Source organism: Loxodonta africana, chromosome 26 (assembly GCF_030014295.1).
Source record: "Loxodonta africana isolate mLoxAfr1 chromosome 26, mLoxAfr1.hap2, whole genome shotgun sequence".
In the NCBI taxonomy this organism is placed as follows: Eukaryota; Metazoa; Chordata; class Mammalia; order Proboscidea; family Elephantidae; genus Loxodonta; species Loxodonta africana.
In genome coordinates, this window is record NC_087367.1 from 44842292 (window position 1) to 44863882 (window position 21591).

The 21591-nt window shown below is 39.6% G+C and overlaps 1 protein-coding gene across 8 annotated transcripts in view; it reads right to left on the reverse strand.

Moving 5' to 3' along the window:
* Positions 1 to 21591, reverse strand: part of CEP63 (centrosomal protein 63) — a 79037-nt gene that overhangs the window by 40680 nt on the left and 16766 nt on the right. For all 8 annotated transcript variants that reach the window (XR_010319493.1, XM_023538827.2, XM_023538825.2 and 5 more), the window contains exons 4-5: positions 7137 to 7232; positions 6152 to 6274 (exon numbers count right to left, since the gene is read on the reverse strand). Coding sequence is in view for 7 of the 8 variants with exons in the window: in XM_023538827.2 (XP_023394595.2) it covers positions 6152 to 6274; positions 7137 to 7232 (219 nt within the window). In the remaining variant the exon portion in view is untranslated. The remainder of the gene's footprint in view (positions 1 to 6151; positions 6275 to 7136; positions 7233 to 21591) is intronic.

Genomic DNA, 21591 nt, shown 5'->3' on the forward strand with positions numbered 1-21591 from the left:
TGTCGGGGATGTCATTTTACTTGGATCCACTATCAGGTGGAAACAACATTCAAGAAATCAAACGACACATTGCACTCGGCAAATCTGCTGCAAAAGACCTCTCTAAAGTGTTAAAAACAAAGATGTCACTTTAAGGACTAAGGTGCACCTGACCCAAGGCATGGTATTTTCAATCACCTCACATGCATGCAAAAACTGGACAATGAATAAGGAAGACCAGAGAAGAATCATGCTTTCGAATTATGGTGTTGGTGAAGAATATTGAATACAGGATGGACTGCCAGAAGAACGAACAAATCTGTCTAGGAAGAAGTACAGCCAAAGTGCTTCTTAGAAGCGAGGACGGTGAGACTATGTCTCAAATCTTTGGACATGTTATCAGAAGGGGCCCCATGTGACAGAGTGGAATGCACCGTAGTTCTTGGATATAATCTTTATGGATGCAGATTGCTGCGTCTTTCTCCCACAGAGCTGCTGGGTGGGTTCAAATTGCCAATTTGAGTCAGAATCAACTCAATGGCACCCAACAACAATACACTGTGTAGGTCACTATTACTTTGGCTTTTATGAGAAGGTACTGGAAAGTTTTTACAGAAGAAGTAACATTAAGTAATGTTACATTATAACAGAATCCTTCTGGCTATTGTGTTGAGAAAAGATAAATCAAGGATGGCTCCAAAGTTTCAGGCCTGAGTATACTGAAGAATGAAGTTACCATCAACTGAAATGGGAATGGGAGGTCTAGGGCTCACGGGGAAGAAAAAGTCAGGACTTTTATGTATGTTAAGTTTAAGATAGCTTCAGACATCCATGTGTAGATGTAAAACAGGCAGTTGGAAATTAGTCTGTATTGGAGAGGTCAAGACGAGATATATAAATTTGGAAATTATCAACATAGATACAGTGTTTCAAGCTATGAGACTGAATAAGATCACCAACGGGGTAAGCACAAATAGAAAAAAAAGGCCCAATGACAGGACCCAAGGGCATTTCAAAGTTAAGAGGTTGTAGAGCAAGGAATGGAGCAAAAGAATGGCTAGTAAGGTAAGAGGAAAGCCAAGAAAGTGTGGTTTTTCTAGAAAGCGTTTTAAGAAGGAGGGAAAGACCAGTTGGGTCAAATGCTGCAGACAAATGCTGACTTTAGTGATGTGGTAGTCCTTGGTGACCTCCATGTAAACAGCTTCTTTAGAGTGAGGGGGCAAGAGCTTTATTGGAATGGGCAAAAGAAATAATGGGAGAAAAGGAATTGGAGGTAAGTATAGATGCCTGAAAGAGTTTAGTTATAAAATGAAGGAGGAAAATAGGGCAGTAGTCAGAGAAGGAAATGGATTCAAGAAAGGACATTTAAGAGGGGAGAAGTCTGGATGGAAAAAAACGAGGATGCAGAAAAGAGAGGAGAATTGTTGGAACAACATCTTGAGTAGTGTAGAAGAGAAAGCATGGACACCTCCCCTAGGAGGGAAGGTGGTATATGTGAGTAGAGATGCAGATAGATGGATAGACATAGTGTTGGGAGTTTGAGAAAGTTCTCTTTTCATTGCTTGTTTTCTCAGTGAAATAGAAAGCAAGATTATCACCCAAGGGTCAGGATGTGGGGAAAGTGTTGAAAGTTTGAGGGAAAAAGGAAGTATGAAACAGTCATTGTAGAAAGTGGGAGAATGAGAGGAAATATGATAATGGGCAGTATTAGGAAGCATTTGAGGTTGTGTGCCGTCAAGTCAACTCCAACTCATAGCTGAAGGCCAGTGGGCATACTTGTGTTTTCCTCCAGGCATGTTCAGTCACACAGGGCAGGCAGCAAGTGGGCAGAAAGCTGGATTGAACCAGGGTTGTGGTTCTGCCAATCAAGTATGATGAAGAAATAGAGGGGCACAGGAGTTGAAGGGGTGTGTAAGGAAGTGATTATGAAGACTAACCATGGAATTTAAGCTGGGTAAAGGTTGATAAGTGAGGTCATAAGGTCAATCTGCAGCAGTGAAATTTGGCAGAAATCAACGGCTTGAAGCTCCTGGTGGGGTCAAATGATTATTTAGCATCAGGGTACCAGAGGGAGTGAGCTGAGAAGATAGAGAATGTTAGTCAGAAAGTGAGATTCTTAAACATGAGGTTCTAAGAGGTTTGTAAGTATTAGCAATGAAAAGACTAAGGAATGGCAATGGGAATAAGCAGCTGACACAGGGAGGAGATCAAAATATCTGTGGAGGAAAAAACATTCCACGCTCATGGATAAGTAGACTCAACATTGTGGAAATGACAATTCTACCCAAAGTGATTTACAAATACAATGCAATCCCGATCCAATACCAACAACATACTTTAAAGAGATGGAAAACTTACATTAACTTTATATGGAAAGGGAAGAAGCCCTGGATAAGTAAAGCACTATTGAAGAAGAAGAATAAAGTAGGAGGACTCGCACTGCCTGACCTCAGAACTGACTATACAGCTACAGTAGTCAAAACAGCCTGGTACTGGTACAATGACAGAAATATTGACCAATGGAACAGAATTGAGAACCCAGATGTCAATCCATCCACCTATGGTCACCTGATCTTTGACAAGGGCCCAAAGTTCATCAAATGGGGAAAAGACAGTCTTTTTAACAAATGATGCTGGCAAACCTGGATGTTCATCTGCAAAAAAAATGAAACAGGACCCATACCTCACACCGTATACAAAAACTAACTCAAAATGGATCAAAGACCTAAATATAAGGCCAAAAACTATGAAGTTCACAGAATTAAAAATAGGATCAATGCTAGAGGCCCTAATACATGGCATTAACAGGATACAAACCACAACCAACAACACAAACTCCGGAAGATAAGCTAGATAACTGGGATCTTCTAAAAATTAAGCACTTACACTCATCAAAAGACTTCACCTAAAGAGGAAAAATAGAACCTACAGACTGGTAAAAAATTTTTGGCTATTACAAATCAGACAAAGGTCTCATCCCTATAATCTACAAGAAAATCCAACACCTCTACAACAAAAAGACAAATAATCCAGTTTAAAAATGGGCAAAAGAAATGAACAGACACATCACCAAAGAAGACGTCCAAGTGGTCAACAGACACAATGCAAATCAAAACCACAATGAGACATTATCTCATCCCCACCTCCCCACCCGCCCCCCTGCCCCAGCACTACTGGTAAAAATCAAAAAAACAGGAAATAACAAATGTTGGCGAGGATGCAGGGAGATCGGAACTCTTAGGCACTGCTGGTGGGAATGCAAAATGATACAACCATTTTGGAAAACGATACGGTGCTTCCTTAGAAAGCTAGAAATAGAAATACCATATGATCCAGCAATCCCACTCCTAGAAATGTATCCTAGAGGAGTAAGAGTCATCACACGAACAGACATATGCACACCCATGTTCACTGCAGTATTGTTCACAATAGCAAAAAGATGCAAACAACCTAGATGCCCATCAACAGACGAATGGATAAACAAACTGTGGCACATACACACAATGGAGTATTACACAATGATAAAGAACAACGATGAATCTGTGAAGCATCTCGTAACATGGATGAATCTGGAGGGCATTATGCTGAGTGAAATAAGTCAATCACAAAAGGACTAATATTGTATGATACTGTTACTGTAAAAACTCATGAAAAGGTTTACACACAAAAAGAAAGGATCCTTGATGGTTACGAGTGAGGGGAGGGGTGGGGATGGAAAAACACTAAATAGACAATAGACAAGTGGTAACTATGATGACGGGTAAGACAGTATACAATACTGGAGAAGGCAGCACAACTTGTACAGGCAAGGTCATGGAAGGTCCATAGACACATCCAAACACCCTGAGGGACTGAATTGCCGGGGTGAGGGCTGTGGGGAATGTCGTCTCGGGGAACATCTAACTCAACTGGCATAACATAGTTTATAAAGAAAATGTTCTACATTCTACTTTGGTGAGTAGCATCTGGGGTCTTAAAAGCCTGTGAGCGGCCATCTAGGATACTCCACTGGTTTCTCCCCTTTGGGAGCAAAGAAGAATGAAGAAAACTGAAGATACAAGGGAATTAGTCCAAAGGACTAATAGACCACATCTATCACGGGTTCCACCAGACTAAGTCCAGTACAACTAGATGGTGCCAGGCTACCACTACTGACTGCTCTGACAGGGATCACAAAAGACGGTCCCAGACAGAGCTGGAGAAAAATGTAGAAAAAAATTCTAACTCAAAAAAGAAAAGACCAGACTTGTTGGCCTCAAAAAGACTGGAGAAACCCTGAGAGTATGGCCCCCATACACCCTTCCAGCTCAGTAATGAAGTCACTCCTGAGGTTCACCCTTCAGCCAAAGACCAGACAGGCCCACAAAACAAAACAAGACTAAAGGGGCACAGCAGCCCAGGGGAAAGGACACTAAGGCAGGAAGGGACAGGAGAGCGGTAACAGGGAACCCAAGGTTGAGAAGGGAGAGTGTTGACGTGTTGTGCGTGGGGTTGTTAACCAATGTCACAAAACAACATGCGTACTGTTTAATGAGAAACTAGTTTGTTCTGTAAACTTTCATGTAAAGTACTATATAGATACATATGTAAAACAAAATAGTAAAAAAATATATATATATCTATGGAGGAAAGAAGGCCAAGCAATGCAAAGGTCAGGGTATTACAAGCATCAACCCTGTGGACATTCAAATCCTCGAGGGTTGTGATAAGAGTAATGCTGAAGAGAGTGACAATGAGGTGGGAGTTAAAATCTGTGAGGCCGGGGTGTGACTCAGAGATCAGAAGATGACATGAAATTCAAACATGGGGTTTTTGAGGTAGAAAGAAAAGAGGTCAGGCAGTGGCAATGAGGAACAAGAAGGACATGATGGATTCGGGGGAAAAAACAAATTACCAAAAAGCGCCAGAGGGGAAGCATTATCTGTGCAGACCTCAGATTCTAAGCTACTCAAACATAATTTCAAATAAAACACTGAGGTGTAAAAGAATATTAAACACAGAAATTACGATTCTAGATAGTAAAAATATACTGGCATTTGTGGGTGACAGGGTTGCCCTGGGTAGAAAAATTTTAAGTAATCATACAAAGATGTTGAATTCGGTTTCTCATTTGAGAGCTGATAAAATGCAGATTCCTATGTCCCACACCGTAGTACAGGATTAGAATCTCTGAGAGTCTAAAAAGCACCCTGGGTGATTTGTATACACACTGGAGAAATGCTGGTGTAGACAGAGGCGGGGAGTGACAGATTCAACGTGAAAAGCTGAAAAGCGTGGTGACAGCCTTATGCTGCTACTTCATTTACTCTTAGCAGTGATACTTCAACGCCTCCCTTAAGTTCTCCAGAGAATCAATATACACAATAATCACGGAATTAGTCTTAACAAAAACCAAGTCAGCAGAAAGAAGTGAATGGCTTAAAAGATCTAAATGGGAATTGAAGATAAACAATCTGATATAAAAGATGACCAACTTGTTACTGTGGAGCTCATTCTCACTCATAGCAACCCTACTGGACAGAGTAGAACTGCCCCATAGGGTTTCCAAGGCTGTAAACCTTTACGGAAGCAGACTGCCGCGTCTTTCTCCCAAGGAGTGGCTGGTGGGTTCGAACTACTGACCTTTCAGCCAGCAGCAGAGCACTAAATCACTGTGCCATCAGGGCTCTCTGTATAAAAAAGTCATGTACTTTCAGCATTTACTAAGCCCATACCCTATTAGGTGTTCAAGATACAATGATTAAAAAATAAAGAAAAACAAGGACACTGCCTGTGGCAGTCAGTGTTTCTCAATGGGCAAGATATCGACATTTTGATTGGGATAATTCTTCTTGGGTGGCACAGTCCCAGACATGTTTAGTATCCCTGGTCCCTGTCCCCTAAATGCCAGCTGCACCTCTTGGTCATTCTGACAACCGGAAAAATGTCTCCATACATTTCCAAATGCCCTCTAAGTGTGGGACTGCCCTGTTCAAAATTACTTATAGCTAGTAAGCACAGGGAGCCAGATGATGATACGATATACGCTAGGTCACCACCCCCCTTTCAAATAGCTCAGTGGCAGTCCTGGAGACGGTAGAAAATTGGTTTTAGGAAGTAGCACTATTAGAAACAGCATTTTCCTACATGAAGACTGACACTCACTACGAACAACTTATTACTATAAACATACCTCAATTTTTCCAGTTAACCTCTCAATTTCACACCGATCCTCCCTGTGATTTTTGGAGTTTCCTCTGGAGTCTCTTATATGCTTTTTTTGTAGCTTTTCATAGCTTCTCTTCAGTCTGCCTAACTGTAGAGACAGTTATTTCTACAATTACAATTTAAGAATTTATAAACAGTGGTAATGGGACAAACTGGAATTATAAATAAAGCCAGAGCAACTGCTAAATAGTACTATTAAAAACAGATTGAGAACATGTTAGATTTGCAAACTAAAATACAGAACAAAACTAAAAACTACACATGGAAAATAAGGACAAGAAAAGACATATTATGAGTAGAAGAAAAATAATTCTTTAAACAAAACTTATTACAATAGCCTTGAGCTTACGAACGTTCCCCCACCTACACACACACACACACACACACACAAAATAAAGCAGCAAATAAAAACTCTTTCTCTTTCCTTTAGAGCTGTAGTTCTTGAGCCATGCCCATCTGAAATAAGCAGATGAATTCAATAAGCAGATGAATCCTTTGGAATTAAAACAAAATAAAAGCAGTTTCTTCCCAATCTGAGGAATAAAATTGAGTTAATAAAATTTTCTTCTTTTAGGGTTTTTACCATAAAATGTGTTTTAAAGCTTTGGATCCTCCATTATTTAAAATACAGCCACTGATTTAAATCAAAAATTAAAATTTTAAACATAAGCTTTTGGTATAAATATTTTACAGTATTATACAAAATTAGCTCTATTTCTTTCAGGTACTCAATCAAGAAACACATTTGAGAATCCCTGTTCCAGATAGCATCTAACATATAATTAGCAAAATTCTTTTTCTGGACTTAACAGAAAAATATATTTTCACTCCTGAACCTCCCAAGGACTATGTATTCCCCACTTTATGAAGAAGAAAATGGCTCATTAACAAAATTCTCAAAGGGTTAAAGAGACAGAATTACAAAACATATAACAGAATTAAAATCTCACTTCTTCATGTAGTTTCATTAACTCTTGCTTATACCCCATGGCCATTTCTTGCTTGACTTTTTCATGTTCTTCTACCTGCTGACGCAATATTCCAACCTAAAAGCAGATAAATGGTAGCATTTTTCATTATTTGCATTGAAGCAATATCCCTGAAACACAAAAATAGGAAATGACCTTTGAACTTATCCATAAACACAAGCTCTCATATACAGTAATAGCCCACTCCTCAGGAAGTCAATTATCTAGTTACTTTAATAATTCGTAACACTGCCAAAAAAAAGGAAAGAGGTGGGAACTTGCTCTCACCGTCTGATTTGTTCTCCTAAACCATTTTCATCAAATACCTCATGAAAGAAGTGAAAGGTTTTAAGAACCTTGGAAACTAAGAAGACAACGAAAATCTACCAGATTTCAAGAATAATTTCAATAAATCAAAGTGCAGAATAGTAATGCCAGACAAAGACAATAGGAGGTTTGTACCCGCTTTGCCATTTACCTTACTTTAGGGAAACCAGCCTCACTCATAAGAGTAAGAAAGTTATCCTAACCTGTTTTTCAATGGTTTCTTATCAGCCACAGCTACTTCATACCTAGCCCTCACCTCATTCAATATTTCTCTACACCTCTTGATAACAAGTTAGAACTCCATTCATTAATAATAAGCAGGGGCCAGAAATGAAGAACAGGGAACAGGAGGCAGGTATCTCAACCACAACAAATAATGCAATTTGTGGGTGGGGCCAAGATGGCAGAGTACTCAGACACTCCTGTGGTCCCTCTAACAACAAAGACCTGAAAAAACGAATGAATCAATTATATATGACAATTGAGGAGATCTGAATATCTAAGGCAAAGTTGAGGAATCGGACTGAGCGGGGGGGGGGGGGGGAGAAGGCGGTTCAGAAGCAGCAGGTAGTTGCCAGACCTGACCTGGCAGGAACTGGCCCCCTGCAAGCCAGCACTGACTGCCACCAGCAGTGAGGCAAGCAGTGGCATTTAGGACACATTTTCCACATCAGGAGAGGCCAAGCAGCGAAGGGCCTATTCATAAGTGGCACTCAATCGGCAAAAGATAAGTATATGCGTCTAATCTACCACGCAGATCAAAAAGTACCCCTTTGGGAAAAACCTCCCTCCCATTAACCGGACTCCTCACCACTCTGCACCAGGTCCCAAGCCAGCTTCAGTGATAGCCACATTCTCTGGGCCAGAAGTAGGACCCATTGCACTCCCTGAGCCAGTCTCCTGGCCTTGGGGAGGGAACAAATTAATAAACAGGGAAAAAATAATCTGCTGGCTCCCCTATGCCAAAACTCAGGGCAGAAACAGCTTCTTTGCCTAGGCATAGGCAAGAGAGATCCATGGACTCTGAATGCCTTTCACCCCTGCACAGACTTGTCTGGGCCCATTTCAAAAGCATAGGTCCTCATCAGCACAGTACAACAGGGTACATATCTGAGGTCTAACTTCAACAGTTTCAGCTCTAGGGTGGACAGGTAGGTTTGTGACATTTGACACTGCTCTGCCTATTAAGTAGGGTCCTCACCTACCCATATCAGGGGCCTGAGGACTGCTGGCTCTGCCCATGCCACCTAGCCACACACGACAGGGGTCCAAGAATAAGTGCTGCCTTCCAGTCTGCAGAGCCAACAGCACTGGGTGCCCATACTCTGGCTACAAAACCCATCCACCTATACACTCTAGGGAACAGGGACATGCTTTTCTCACAGACACTCCAGGGAGGCGGTCAGCTTCCTGCTATGCTCAGCACATGACCCCCTACTGTAGACAGATATCTGTGCCTACATCAATCACCCCTGCTTGTCTAGGACTGTAGGTGAGAGCCTGCACCACACACTTGGTGACCAACCACCTGGACCTGAGCTGAATCCATACAAGAAAAGCAAATGGACTCCTGGGCTGACATACCTAGTAACAGCACTCACCACCTGGTGACAGGATGTTACAGCTTCAAAGGTGCCATTAATCAAACTAGCTCACTCAAGTAACCTATTTGAGCATACCAAAACGAAGAAGCTAGGACACAGTAAGCAAACATGAAATAAATAAATACAATAACTTACTGATGGCTCAGAGACAACAGTCATTATCAAATTACATAAAGAGGAAGACCATGACAGCTTCAGCAAACTTCCAAAACAAAGAATCAAGGAATCTTCCAGATGAAGATAACTTCCTGGAATTACTGGAGGTAGCATACAAAAGATTAATATACAGAACTCTTCAAGAAATCAGGAAGGAGATCAGGCAAAATGCAGAACAAGCCAAGCAGCACAGAGACAAAGCAACAGAGGAACTTAAGAAGATTAGAGAAGAGCATAATGACAAATTTAATAGGCTGCAAGAATCCATAGAGAGACAGCAAACAGAAATCGAGAAGATTGACAATAAAATTTCAGAATTATACAACTCAACAGGAAGTCATGGGAGGAGAACTGAGGCAATGAAAATCAGAATTAGTGAGATTGAAGAAAAAGCACTTGATGCCAACTTTTTTGAGAAAAACTCAAATTAAACAATTGAAAAAAAATGAGAAAACCCTAAGAATTCTGTGGGGCTCAATCAAGTGGAATAACCTACAAGTAATTGGAGTGCCAGAACAGGGAGGGACAACAAAAAATACAGAGAGAATTGTTGAAGATTTGTTGGCAGAAAACTTCCCTGATATCGTGGAAAATGAGAAGCTACCTATCCAAAATGCTCACTGAACCCCACACAGGGTACATCCCCCCCCGCAAAAGCCACCAAAACATATTATTATCAACTTGCCAAAACCAAAGATACAGAGAATACTTTAAGAGTGGCTAGGGATAAACAAAAAGTCATCTACAAAGGAGAGTCAATAAGACTAAGCTCAGTCTACTCACCAGAAACCGTGCAGTCAAGAGGGCAATAGGATGACATATATAAAACCTGCCAGTCAAGAATTATATACCCAGCAAAACTGTCACTCAAGTATGACGGCAAAATTAAGGCATTTCCAGATACACAGAATTTTAGAAATTTACAAAAATCAAACCAAAATTACAAGGAATACTTAAGAGAGTCCTCCAGTTAGAAAATAAAAAATATCAGATAACAACATGAGACTAGAACATGGGACAGAGCAACTAGATATAAATCCAGATACTGAAATCACAAAAATGTACCAAAGCTAAAATGCTCAAAACAGGGAAATAGAGACATCATTATATAAAAGACGACAACGTTAAAACAATAAAATAAAAAATAAAAATAAAAAGAGGGACTAAAATATGTAGTCATACATCTTTCATATACAGAGGAAGTCAAGGTGATAGAGAAATAAAAGATTGGGTTAAACTTAGAAAAATAGGGAGAAATATTAAGATAACCACAAAGGAAATTAACAATCCTACACACCAAAATAAAAAACAAGAAAAACAGTAAAGGCTGAGCAAATACAAAATCAACAACAATAAAAGAGAGGAAAAGAAAACATACAAAGAAAAACAACTCAGCACAGAAAATTATGTGGAACAAAGAAACTGTCAACAACAAATACACAAAAAAGACGTCAAACTGACAGCACTAAACTCATAAAAAAAAAAACAAACTCATACCTATCAATAATTACGCCAAATGTCAATAGGCTAAATGCACCAATAAAGAGACAGTGAGTGGCAGAATGGATAAAAAACACGATCTGTCTATATGCTGCCTGCAAGAGACACACCTTAGACTTAAAGACACAAACAAACTAAAACCTGAAGGATGGAAAAAAATATTTCAAGCAAACAACGATGCAAAAGGAACAAGAGCAGCTATATTAATTATATTAATTTCTGACAAAATAAGACTTTTTAAAGTAAAATCCACCACAAAGGATAAGGAAGGATGCTATATAACGATTAAAGTGTCAATACTTCAGGAGGACATAACCATAATAAATATGTACACACCCAAATACATAAAACAAATGCTAACGGCATTGAAAAGGGAAATAGACAGCTCCACAATAATATTAGGAAACTTCAACACACCACTTTCGACGGAGGACAGAACATCCAGAAAGAAGCTCAATAAAGACACGGATGATCTAAATGCCACAGTCAACCAACTCATCTCACAGACATACACAGAACACTCCACCCAAAAGCAGCCAAGTATACTTTCTTTTCCAACACACATGGAACACTCTCCAGAATAGACGATATATTGTGCCATAAAGCAAGCCTTAACAGAATCCAAAACACTGAAATATTACAAAGTATCATTTCTGACCATAAAGCCATAACAGTAGAAATAAATAACAGAAAAGGCAAGGAAAAAAAAAAAATCAAATACATGGAAACTCAACACCTTGCTCAAAAAGCACTGGGTTATATAGAAGAAATTAAGGGCAGAATAAAGAAATTCATAGAATCAAATGAGAATGAAAACATGTCCTACCAGAACCTTTGGAAAACAGCAAAAGCAGTGTCAGAGGTCAATTTATAGCAATAAATGCACACATCCAAAAAGAAGAAAGGGCCAAAATCAAAGAATTAACCCTACAACTCGAATAAATAAAAAGAGAACGGCCTGACAGGGATCACAATAGAGGGTCCCAGACAGAGCTGGAGGAAAATTTAGAACAAAATTCTAACTCACAAAGTCCAGACTTAATGGTCTGAAAGATACTGGAGAAACCCCGAGAGTATGGCCCCCCAGACACCCTTTTAGCTCAGTAATGAAGTCACGTTTGAGGTTCACACTTCAGCCAAAGATCAGACAGGCCCATAAAATAAAACAACACTAAAGGGGCACAGCAGCCAAGGGGCAAGGGACTAGAAGGCAGAAGGGAACAGGAAAGCTGGTAAAATGGAACCCAAGGTCAAGAAGGTAGAGTGAAGTTTCTGGGATAAAATGAATGCTTCAAAGGTCAGCGGAGCAAGGGCGGGGGTTTGGGGACCATGGTTTGAGGGGACTTCTATGTCAATTGGCAAAATAATTCTATTATGAAAACATTCTGCATCCCACTTTGAAATGTGGCGTCTGGGGTCTTAAAGGCTAACAAGCGGCCATCTAAGATGCATCAATTGGTCTCAACCCACCTGGAGCAAAGGAAAATGAAGAACACCAAGGTCACACGACAACTAGGAGCCCAAGAGACAGAAAGGGCCACACGAACCAGAGACCTACATCATCCTGAGACCAGAAGAACTAGTTGGTGCCCGGCCACAATCAGTGACTGCCCTGACAGGGAGCACAACAGGGAACTCCTGAGGGAACAGGAGATCAGTGGAATGCAGACCCCAAATTCTCACAAAAAGACCATACTTAATGGTCTGACTGAGACTAGAGGAATCCTGGCGGCCATGCTCCCCAGACCTTCTGTCGGCACAGGACAGGAACCATCCCCGAAGACAACTCATCAGACATGAAAGGGACTGGTCAGCGGGTGGGAGAGAGATGCTGATGAAGAGTGAGCTAATTATATCAGGTGGACACTTGAGAGTGTGTTGGCAGCTCTTGTCTGGAGGGGGGATGGGAGGATAGAGAGAGAGGGAAGCTGGCAAAATTGTCAAGAAAGGAGAGACTGAAAGGGCTGACTCAATAGGGGAAGAGCAGGTGGGAGTAGGGAGTAAGATGTATGCAAACTTATATGTGACAGACTGATTGGATTTGTAAACGTTCACTTGAAGCTTAATAAAAGTTAATAAAAAAAAAAAAAGGAAGGTAGAGTGTTGACATATTGTGGGGTTGTTAACCAATGTCATAAAACAATACGTGTATTAACTGTTCAATGAGAAACTAGTTTGTTTCATAAAGCTTCAACTAAAGTACGATAATAAATAAATAAATGAAAGAGCAGCAAAAGAAGCCCTAGGGCACCAGGAGAAAGCAAATAATAAAAATTAGAGCCAAATTAAGTGAAATACAGAACAGAAAAACAATTGAAAGAGTTAACAAGACCAAAAGCTAGTTCTTCGAAAGGATCAACAAAATCAATAAGCCACTGGCCAAACTGACCAAAAAAAAAAAAAAAAATCAGGAGAGGAAGCAAATAATCCAAATAAGAAAGGAGATGGGCGATGTCACAGGACACTCAACTGAAATTAAAAGAATCATAACAGAATACTATGAAAAACTGTAGTCTAACAAATTTGAAAACCTAGAAGAAATGGATGAATTCCTAGAAACACACTACCTACCTAAACTAACACAGAGGTAAAAAACCTAAACACAGAGATAGAACAACTAAATAAATCTGTAACAAAAGAAGAGGTTGAAAAGGTAATTTTTAAAAAGGCAACAAAAAAAAGCCCTGGCAGCTTTACTGGAAAATTCTGCTAATTTTCACAGAAGAGTTAACACCACTATTACTAAAGGTATTTCAGAGCATAGAAATGGATGGAATACTCCCAAATTCATTCTATGAAACCAGCATATCCTGATACCAAAACTAGGTAAAGACACCACAAAAAAAGAAAATTTAGACCAACATCCCTCATGAACTTAGATGCAAAAATCCTCAACAAATTTCCAGCCAATAGAATTCAACAACATACAAAAAAAATATTTCATCATGATCAAGTGGGATTCATACCAGGAATACAGGGATGGTTCAACATTGGAAAAACAATCAATGTAATCCATCACATAAATAAAACAGAAGACAAGAACCACAAGATCTTATCGATTGACGCAGAAAAGGTATTTGACGAAGTCCAACACCCATTCATGATAAAAACTCTCAGCAAAATAGGAATAGAAGGGAAATTCTCAACAGAAAAAAGGGTATTTATACAAACCAAAAGCCAACATCAACCTAAACGGAGACAGTCTGAAAGCATTCCCACTGAAAACTGGAGCCAGACAAGGATGCCCTTTATCACCACTTTTATTCAACATTGTGCTGGAGGTCCTAGCCAGAGCAATTAGGCTAGAAAGAGAAATAAAGGGCATCCAAGTTGGTAAGGAAGAAGTATCTCTATCTGCAGATGAAATGATCTCATACACAGAAAACCTGAAAGAATTCACAAGAAAACTACTGGAACAAATAAAAGAGTTCAGCAAAGTATAAGGATACAAGACAAACATACAAAAATCAGTTGGATTCTTCTACACTAACAAAGACAACGTCGAAAAGGAAATCACCAAATCAATACCATTTACAATAGCCCCCAAGAAGATAAAATACCTAGGAATAAATCTAACCGGAGACATAAAAGACCTATACAAAGAAAACTACAAGATACTACTGCAAGAAACCAAAAGAGATCTACATATGTGGAAAAATATACCTTGCTCATGGATAGGAAGACTCACATTATGAAAATGCCTATTCTACTCAAAGCAATCTATAGAAAGAATGCAATTCTGATCCAAATTCCAATGGCATTTTTTAATTAGACAGAGAAACAAATCACCACTTCAGTTGGAAGGGCAAGAGGCCCCAGATAAGGAAAGCATTACTGAAAAAGAAGGAAAAAAAAAATGGGAGGGCTCACACTACCTGATTTTAGAACCTGTTATACCGCCACAAGGAAACCCTGGTAGCTTAGTGGTTAAGTGCTACATCTGCTAACCAAAGGGTTGGCAGTTCAAATCTGCCAGGTGCTCCTTGGAAACTCTATGGGGCAATTCTACTCTGTCCTATAGGGTTGCTATGAGTCAGAATCGACTCGACGGCACTGGGTTTGGTTTTTTTTTTCATACCGCCACAGTAGTCAAAACAGCCTGGTACTGGTACAACAATAGATACACAGACCAAGGGAACAGAATTGAGAATCCAGACATAAATTCATCCACTTATGAGCAGCTGGTATTTGACAAAGGCCCAAGTCTGTGAATCAGGGAAAGGAAGTCTCTTTAACAAATGGTGCTGGCATAACTGGATATCCATCTACAAAAAGATGAAACCTCACACCGTGCACAAAAACTAACTCCAAATGGATCAAAGACCTAAATATAAAATCTAAAATGATAAAGATCATGGAAGAAAATATAGGAGCAATGCTCAGAGCCCTAATACATGCATCAACAGTTTATGAAACATTACTAACAATGCACAAACATCAGAAGAGAAACTAGATAACTGGGAGCTCCTAAAAATCAAAGACTTATGCTCATCCAAAGACTTCACCAAAAGGGTAAAAAGACAATCTACAGACTGGGAAAAAATTTTTGGCTACGACAAATCTGATCAGCGTCTAATCTCTAAAATCTGTAAGATACTGGAAAACCTCAACAACAAAAAGACAAATAACCCAATTAAAAAATGGGCAAAGGATATGAACATGCACTTCACCAAAAAAGACATTCAGGCAGCTACCAGATACATGAGGAAATGCTCACAATCATTAGCCACCAGACAAATGTAATTAAAACTAAAATGAGACACCATCTCACCCCAACAAGGCTAGCATTAATCCAAAATACACGAAATAATAAATGCTGGAGAGGTTGTGGAAAGTCTGGAATACTTATACACTGCTGGTGGGAATGTAAAATGGTACAACCACTTTGGAAATAGATTTGGCGCTTTCTTAAAACTTAAAATACAACTACAATACGATCCAGCAATCCCACTCCTTGGAATATATCCTACAGAAATAAGAGCCCTCACATGAACAGATACACACACCCATGTTCACTGCAGCACTGTTCACAATAGCAAAAATGTGGAAACAACCTAGGTGCCCATCGACAGTCAAACAGATAAACAAATTATGGTATATTCACACAATGGAGTACTACGCAATGATAAAGAACAAGAGTGAATCTGTGAAACATCTCATAACATGGATGAATCTGGAAGGCATTATGCTGAGTCAAATTAGTCACAGAAGGACAAATATTGTATGAGACCACTATTATAAGAACTCAAGAAAAAGGTTTAAACACCGAAGAAAACATTCTTTGATGGTTACCAGGGTGGGGAGGGAGGGAGAGCGGTATTTACTAATTAGATAGTAGAAAAGAATTATTTTAGAAGAAGGGAAGGACAACACACAATATAGGGGAAGTCAGCACAACTGGACTAAACCAAAAGCTAAGAAGGTTCCTGAATACAACCAAACACTTTAAGGAACAGGGTAGCAGGGGCAGGGGTCTGGGGACCATGGTTTCAGGGGATATCTAGGTCAAATGGCATGACAAAGTTTATTAAGAAAATGTTCTGCATCCCACTTTGGTGAGAGGCATCTGGGGTCTTAAAAGCTAGCAAGTGGCCATCTAAGATGCATCAACTGGTCCCAACCCACCTGGAACAAAGAAGAATGAAGAACACCAAAGACACAAGGGAAATATTAGCCCCAGAGACAAAAGGGCCACATGAACCAGAGACTCCATCAGCCTGAGACCAGAAGAACTAGATGGTGCCTGGCTACCAACAATGACTGCCCTGACAGGGAACATAACAGAGAGTCCCTGATGGAGCAGGAGAATAGTGGGGTGCAGAACTCAAATTCTAGTAAAAAGACCAGACTTAATGGTCTCACTGAGACTGGAAGGATCCCAAAGGACATGGCCCTCGGACTCTCTGTAAACCCAAAACTAAAACCATTCCCAAAGCGAACTCTTCAGACAAAGATTAGACTGGACAATAAGACATAAAATGATATTGGTGAATAGTTTGCTTCTTAGCTCAAGTAGACACATGAGACTAAGTGGGCAGCTCCTGTCTGGAGGCAAGATGAGAAGGCAGAGGCGGACAGGAGCTTGTTGAGTGGACATTGGAAATATAGGGTGGAGAGGAGGAGTGTGCTGTCACATTATAGGGAGAGCAACTAGGGTCACATAACAATGTGTGTATAAGTTTTTGTATAAGAAACATACATATAGTCTACCATGCTGGGAATGACAACCTGAAGAGGAATGGTATTACATTCATCGTCAAAAAAAACCTTTCAAGATCTATTCTGAAGTACGACGCTGTCAGTGACAGGATAATATCCATATACCTACAAGGAAGACCAGTTAATACAACTATTATTCAAATTTACGTACCAACCACTAGGGCCAAAGATGAAGAAATAGAAGATTTTTATCAGCCACTGCAGTCTGATATTGATCGAACATGCAATCAAGATGCATTGATAATTACTGGTGATTGGAATGCAAAAGATGGAAACAAAGAAGAAGGATTGGTAGTTGGAAAATATGGCCTTGGTGATAGAAACAATGCTGGAGATTGAATGATAGAATTTTGCAAGACCAACGACTTCTTCACTGCAAATACCGTCTTTCACCAACATAAACAGCGACTATATACATGGACCTCACCAGATGGAATGCACAGAAATCAAATTGACTACATCTGTGGAAAAGCTCAATATCATCAACAAGAACAAGGCCAGGGGCCGACTGTGGAACAGACCATCAATTGCTCATATGCAAGTTCAAGTTGAAATGGAAGAAAATCAGAGCAAGTCCACGAGAGCCAAAATATGACCTTCAGTATATCCCACCTGAATTTAGAGACCATCTGAAAAGTAGATTTGATGCATTGAACACTAGTGGCCGAAGACCAGACGAGTTGTGGAATGACATCAAGGACATCATCCATGAAGAAAGCAAGAGGTCACTGAAAAGACAGGAAAGAAAGAAAAGACCAAGATGGATGTCAGAGGAGACCCTGAAACTTGCTCTTGAACGTCAAGCAGCTAAAGCAAAAGGAAGAATTGATGAAGTAAAAGAACTGAGCAGAAGATTTCAAAGGACGTCATGAGAACACAAAGTAAAGTATTATAATAACATGTGCAATGAGCTGGAGATGGAAAACCAAAAGGGAAGAACACACTTGGCGTTTCTCAAGCTGAAAGAACTGAAGCAAAAATCCAAGCCTCGAGTTGCAACCGTGAAGGATTCTATGGGGAAAATATTAAACGACGCAGGAAGCATCAAAAGAAGATGGAAGGAATACACAGAGTCATTATACCAAAAAGAATTAGTCGATGTTCAACCATTTCAAGAGGGGGGCATATGATCAGGAACCGATGGTACTGAAGGAATAAATCCAAGCTGCTCTGAAGGCATTGGCAATAAACAAGGCTCCAGGAATTGATGGAATATCAATTGAGATGTTTCAACAAACAGATGCAGCGCTGGAGGTGCTCACTCGTCTATGCCAAGAAATATGGAAGACAGCTTCCTGGCCAACTGACTGGAAGAGATCCATATTTATGCCTATTCCCAAGACAGGTGATCCAACCGAATGCAGAAATTATAGAACAATATCATTGGTATCACACGCAAGCAAAATTTTGCTGAAGATCATTCAAAAGCGGCTGCAGCAGTATATCGACAAGGAGCTGCCAGAAATTCAGGCCAGTTTCAAAAGAGGACGTGGAACCATTGCTGATGTCAGATGGATACTAGCTGAAAGCAGAGAATACCAGAAGGATGTTTACCTGTGTTTTATTGACCGTGCAAAGGCATTCGACTGTGTGGATCATAGCAAATTATGGATAACACTGCGAAGAATGGGAATTCCAGAACACATAATTGCGCTCGTGAGGAACCTTTACATAGATCAAGAGGCAGTTGTTCAGATAGAACAAAGGGATGCTGATTGGTTTAAAGTCAGGAAAGGTGTGCGTCAGGGTTGTATTCTTTCACCCAACCTACTCAATCGTATGCTGAGCAAATAATCTGAGATGGTGGACTATATGAAGAAGAACGTGGCATCAGGACTGAAGGAAGACTCATTAACAACCTGCGTTATGCAGATGACAAAACCTTGCTTGCTGAAAGTGAAGAGGACTTGAAGCACTTACTAATGAAGATCAAAGACCACAGCCTTCAGTATGGGTTGCACCTCAACATAAAGAAAACAAAAATCCTCAAAGCAACATCATGATAAATGGAGAAAAGATTGAAGTTGTCAAGGATTTCATCTTATTTATATCCACAATCAACAGCCACAGAAGCAGCAGTCAAGAAATCAAAAGATGCATTGCATTGGGTAAATCTGCTGCAAAGGACCTCTTTAAAGTGTTGAAGGGCAAAGATGTCACCTAGAAGACTAAGTGTTCCTGACCCAAGCCATTGTATTTTCAATTACATCATATGCATGTGAAAGCTGGACAATGAATAAGGAAGACCGAAGAAGAATTGATGCCTTTGAATTGTGGTGCTGGCGAAGAATATTGAATATACTATGGACTGCCAAAAGAATGAACAAATCTGTCCCGGAAGAAGTACAACCAGAATGCTCCTTAGAAGCAAGGATGGCGACACTGTGTCTTACATACTTTGGACATGTTGTCAGGATGGATCAGTCCCTGGAGAAGGACATCATGCTTGGCAGAGTACAGGGTCAGCATAAAAGAGGAAGACCCTCAATGAGGTGGATTGACACAGTGGCTGCAACAGTGAGCTCAAGCATAACAACGATTGTAAGGATGGCTCAGGACTGGGCAGTGTTTCGTTCTGTTGTGCACAGGGTCGCTATGAGTCGGAACTGACTCGACAGCACCTAACAACAACATGAGAAACAGACTTGAATTATAAATTTTCACTTAAAGCACAATAAAAACATATATATATACATGTATATATAAAACTTAAAATACAAAAAAATGGAATTTAATAAAAATACTGGTAGGGTTTTTTTTTTTTTATTGAAAAATGATTCTGAAGTTTAAACTAGAAGAATGGATAAATATAGTCAAAAAAACTGGAAAGATAAAACTCTAATTTTAAAAAAATATTTAAGTCAACATACAAGATCAGTTGTGTTTCTATACACCTACAACAAACAATCTAAAAAGGAAATTAAGAAAATAATTCAATTTACAATAGCATCTAAAAGAATAAAATAACTAAGAATAAATTTAACCAAGAAGGTGAAAGACTTGTACACTGAACATGACAAAACACTGCTGAAAGAAATTAAAGATCTAAACAAATGGAAAGATATCGTGTATTGGTGGATAGGAAAACTTAATACTGTTAAATACTACCTACAGGGATATACGGAGCCCTGGTGGCACAGCGGCTAAGAGCTCAGCTGCTAACCAAAATGTCAGCAGTTGGAATCTACCAGCTCCTCTTTAGAAATGCTACGGGGCGGTTCTCCTCTGTCCTATAAGGTGTATGAGTCGGAACTCACTTGAGAGTAACAAGTTTGGTTTGGTTTTGGTTTAGAGGGATACACAGATTCAATCCAACCTCTAACAAAATTCCTATAGCCTTCTTTGCAGAAATAAAAAAACCAATCCCCAAAATTCACATGGAATTGCAAGAGGCCCCCAAATAGCCAAAACAATCTGGAAAAAGAGTAACAAAGTTGGAGGACTCACACTTCCCAACTTTAAAACTTACTATACAACTACAGTAGTCAATGTGGCAAAGGTATAAGCACAGAAATATAAACCAATGGATACAATTCAGAATCCAGAAATAGAACCATTCATCTATGGCCAACTGATTTTTAACAAGAGTGCCAAGTTCATTCAACGGGGAAAGAACAGTCTCTTCAATAAATGGTACTGGGAAAACTGGATATTCACATGCAAAAGAATAAAGTCAGATCCCACATCACTCCATACATAAAAATTAACTCAAAACAGATCAAAAACCCATTGCCGTTGACTCGATTCTGACATGCAGCAACCCTATGAGTCAATGACCTAAATATAAGAACTAAAACCATAAAAGTTTTAGAAGATAAGGGTAAATCTTCATGACCTTGGATTTGTCAATGGATTCTTAGACATAACACCAAAAGCACGAGCAACGAAAGAAAAAACTGATAAACTGGACTGAATCAAAATTAAAAATTTTTGCCCATCAAAGGACATTACTAAACGAAAAGAAAACCCACAGAATGGGAGAAAATATTTGCAAATCATGTATAAGATAATGGTTTTGTATCCAGAATACATAAAAAACTTCTACAACTCAACAACGAAAAGACAAAACAAAAAAACGGGCAAAAGATTTGAAGACATCCACCAAAGAAGATATACAAATGGCCAGTAAGCACAGGAAAAGATATTCAAGGTTAATTAAAAAAAAAAAAAACTAAATAGGGAAATGCAAATCAAAACTACAACGAGATATATGGAAACCCTGATGGTGGGCATAGAGGTTAAGAGCTACAGCTACTAACCAAAAGGTCGGCAGGTCAAACCCACCAGGGGCTCTTTGGAATCCCTATGGGGCAGTTCTACTCTGTCCTATAAGGTGGCTGTGAGTAGGAATTGACTCGATGGCAACGGGTTTGGCTTTTTTGGTTTTTAGGGTGCATATTATCAAAAAGCTGATAATAAGTGTTAATGAGGCTATGGAGAAATCAGAACCCTCATGCACTGCTGGTGAGAATGAAAAATAGTGTAGCCACTGTGAAAAAGTTTGGAGGTCCCTCAGAAAGTTAAACATAGAATTATCATATGACCTAGCAATTCCCACTCCTAGGTATATCCCCAAAAGAAATGAAAGGAGAGCACACCAATGTTCATAGCAGCATAATTCATAACAGTTG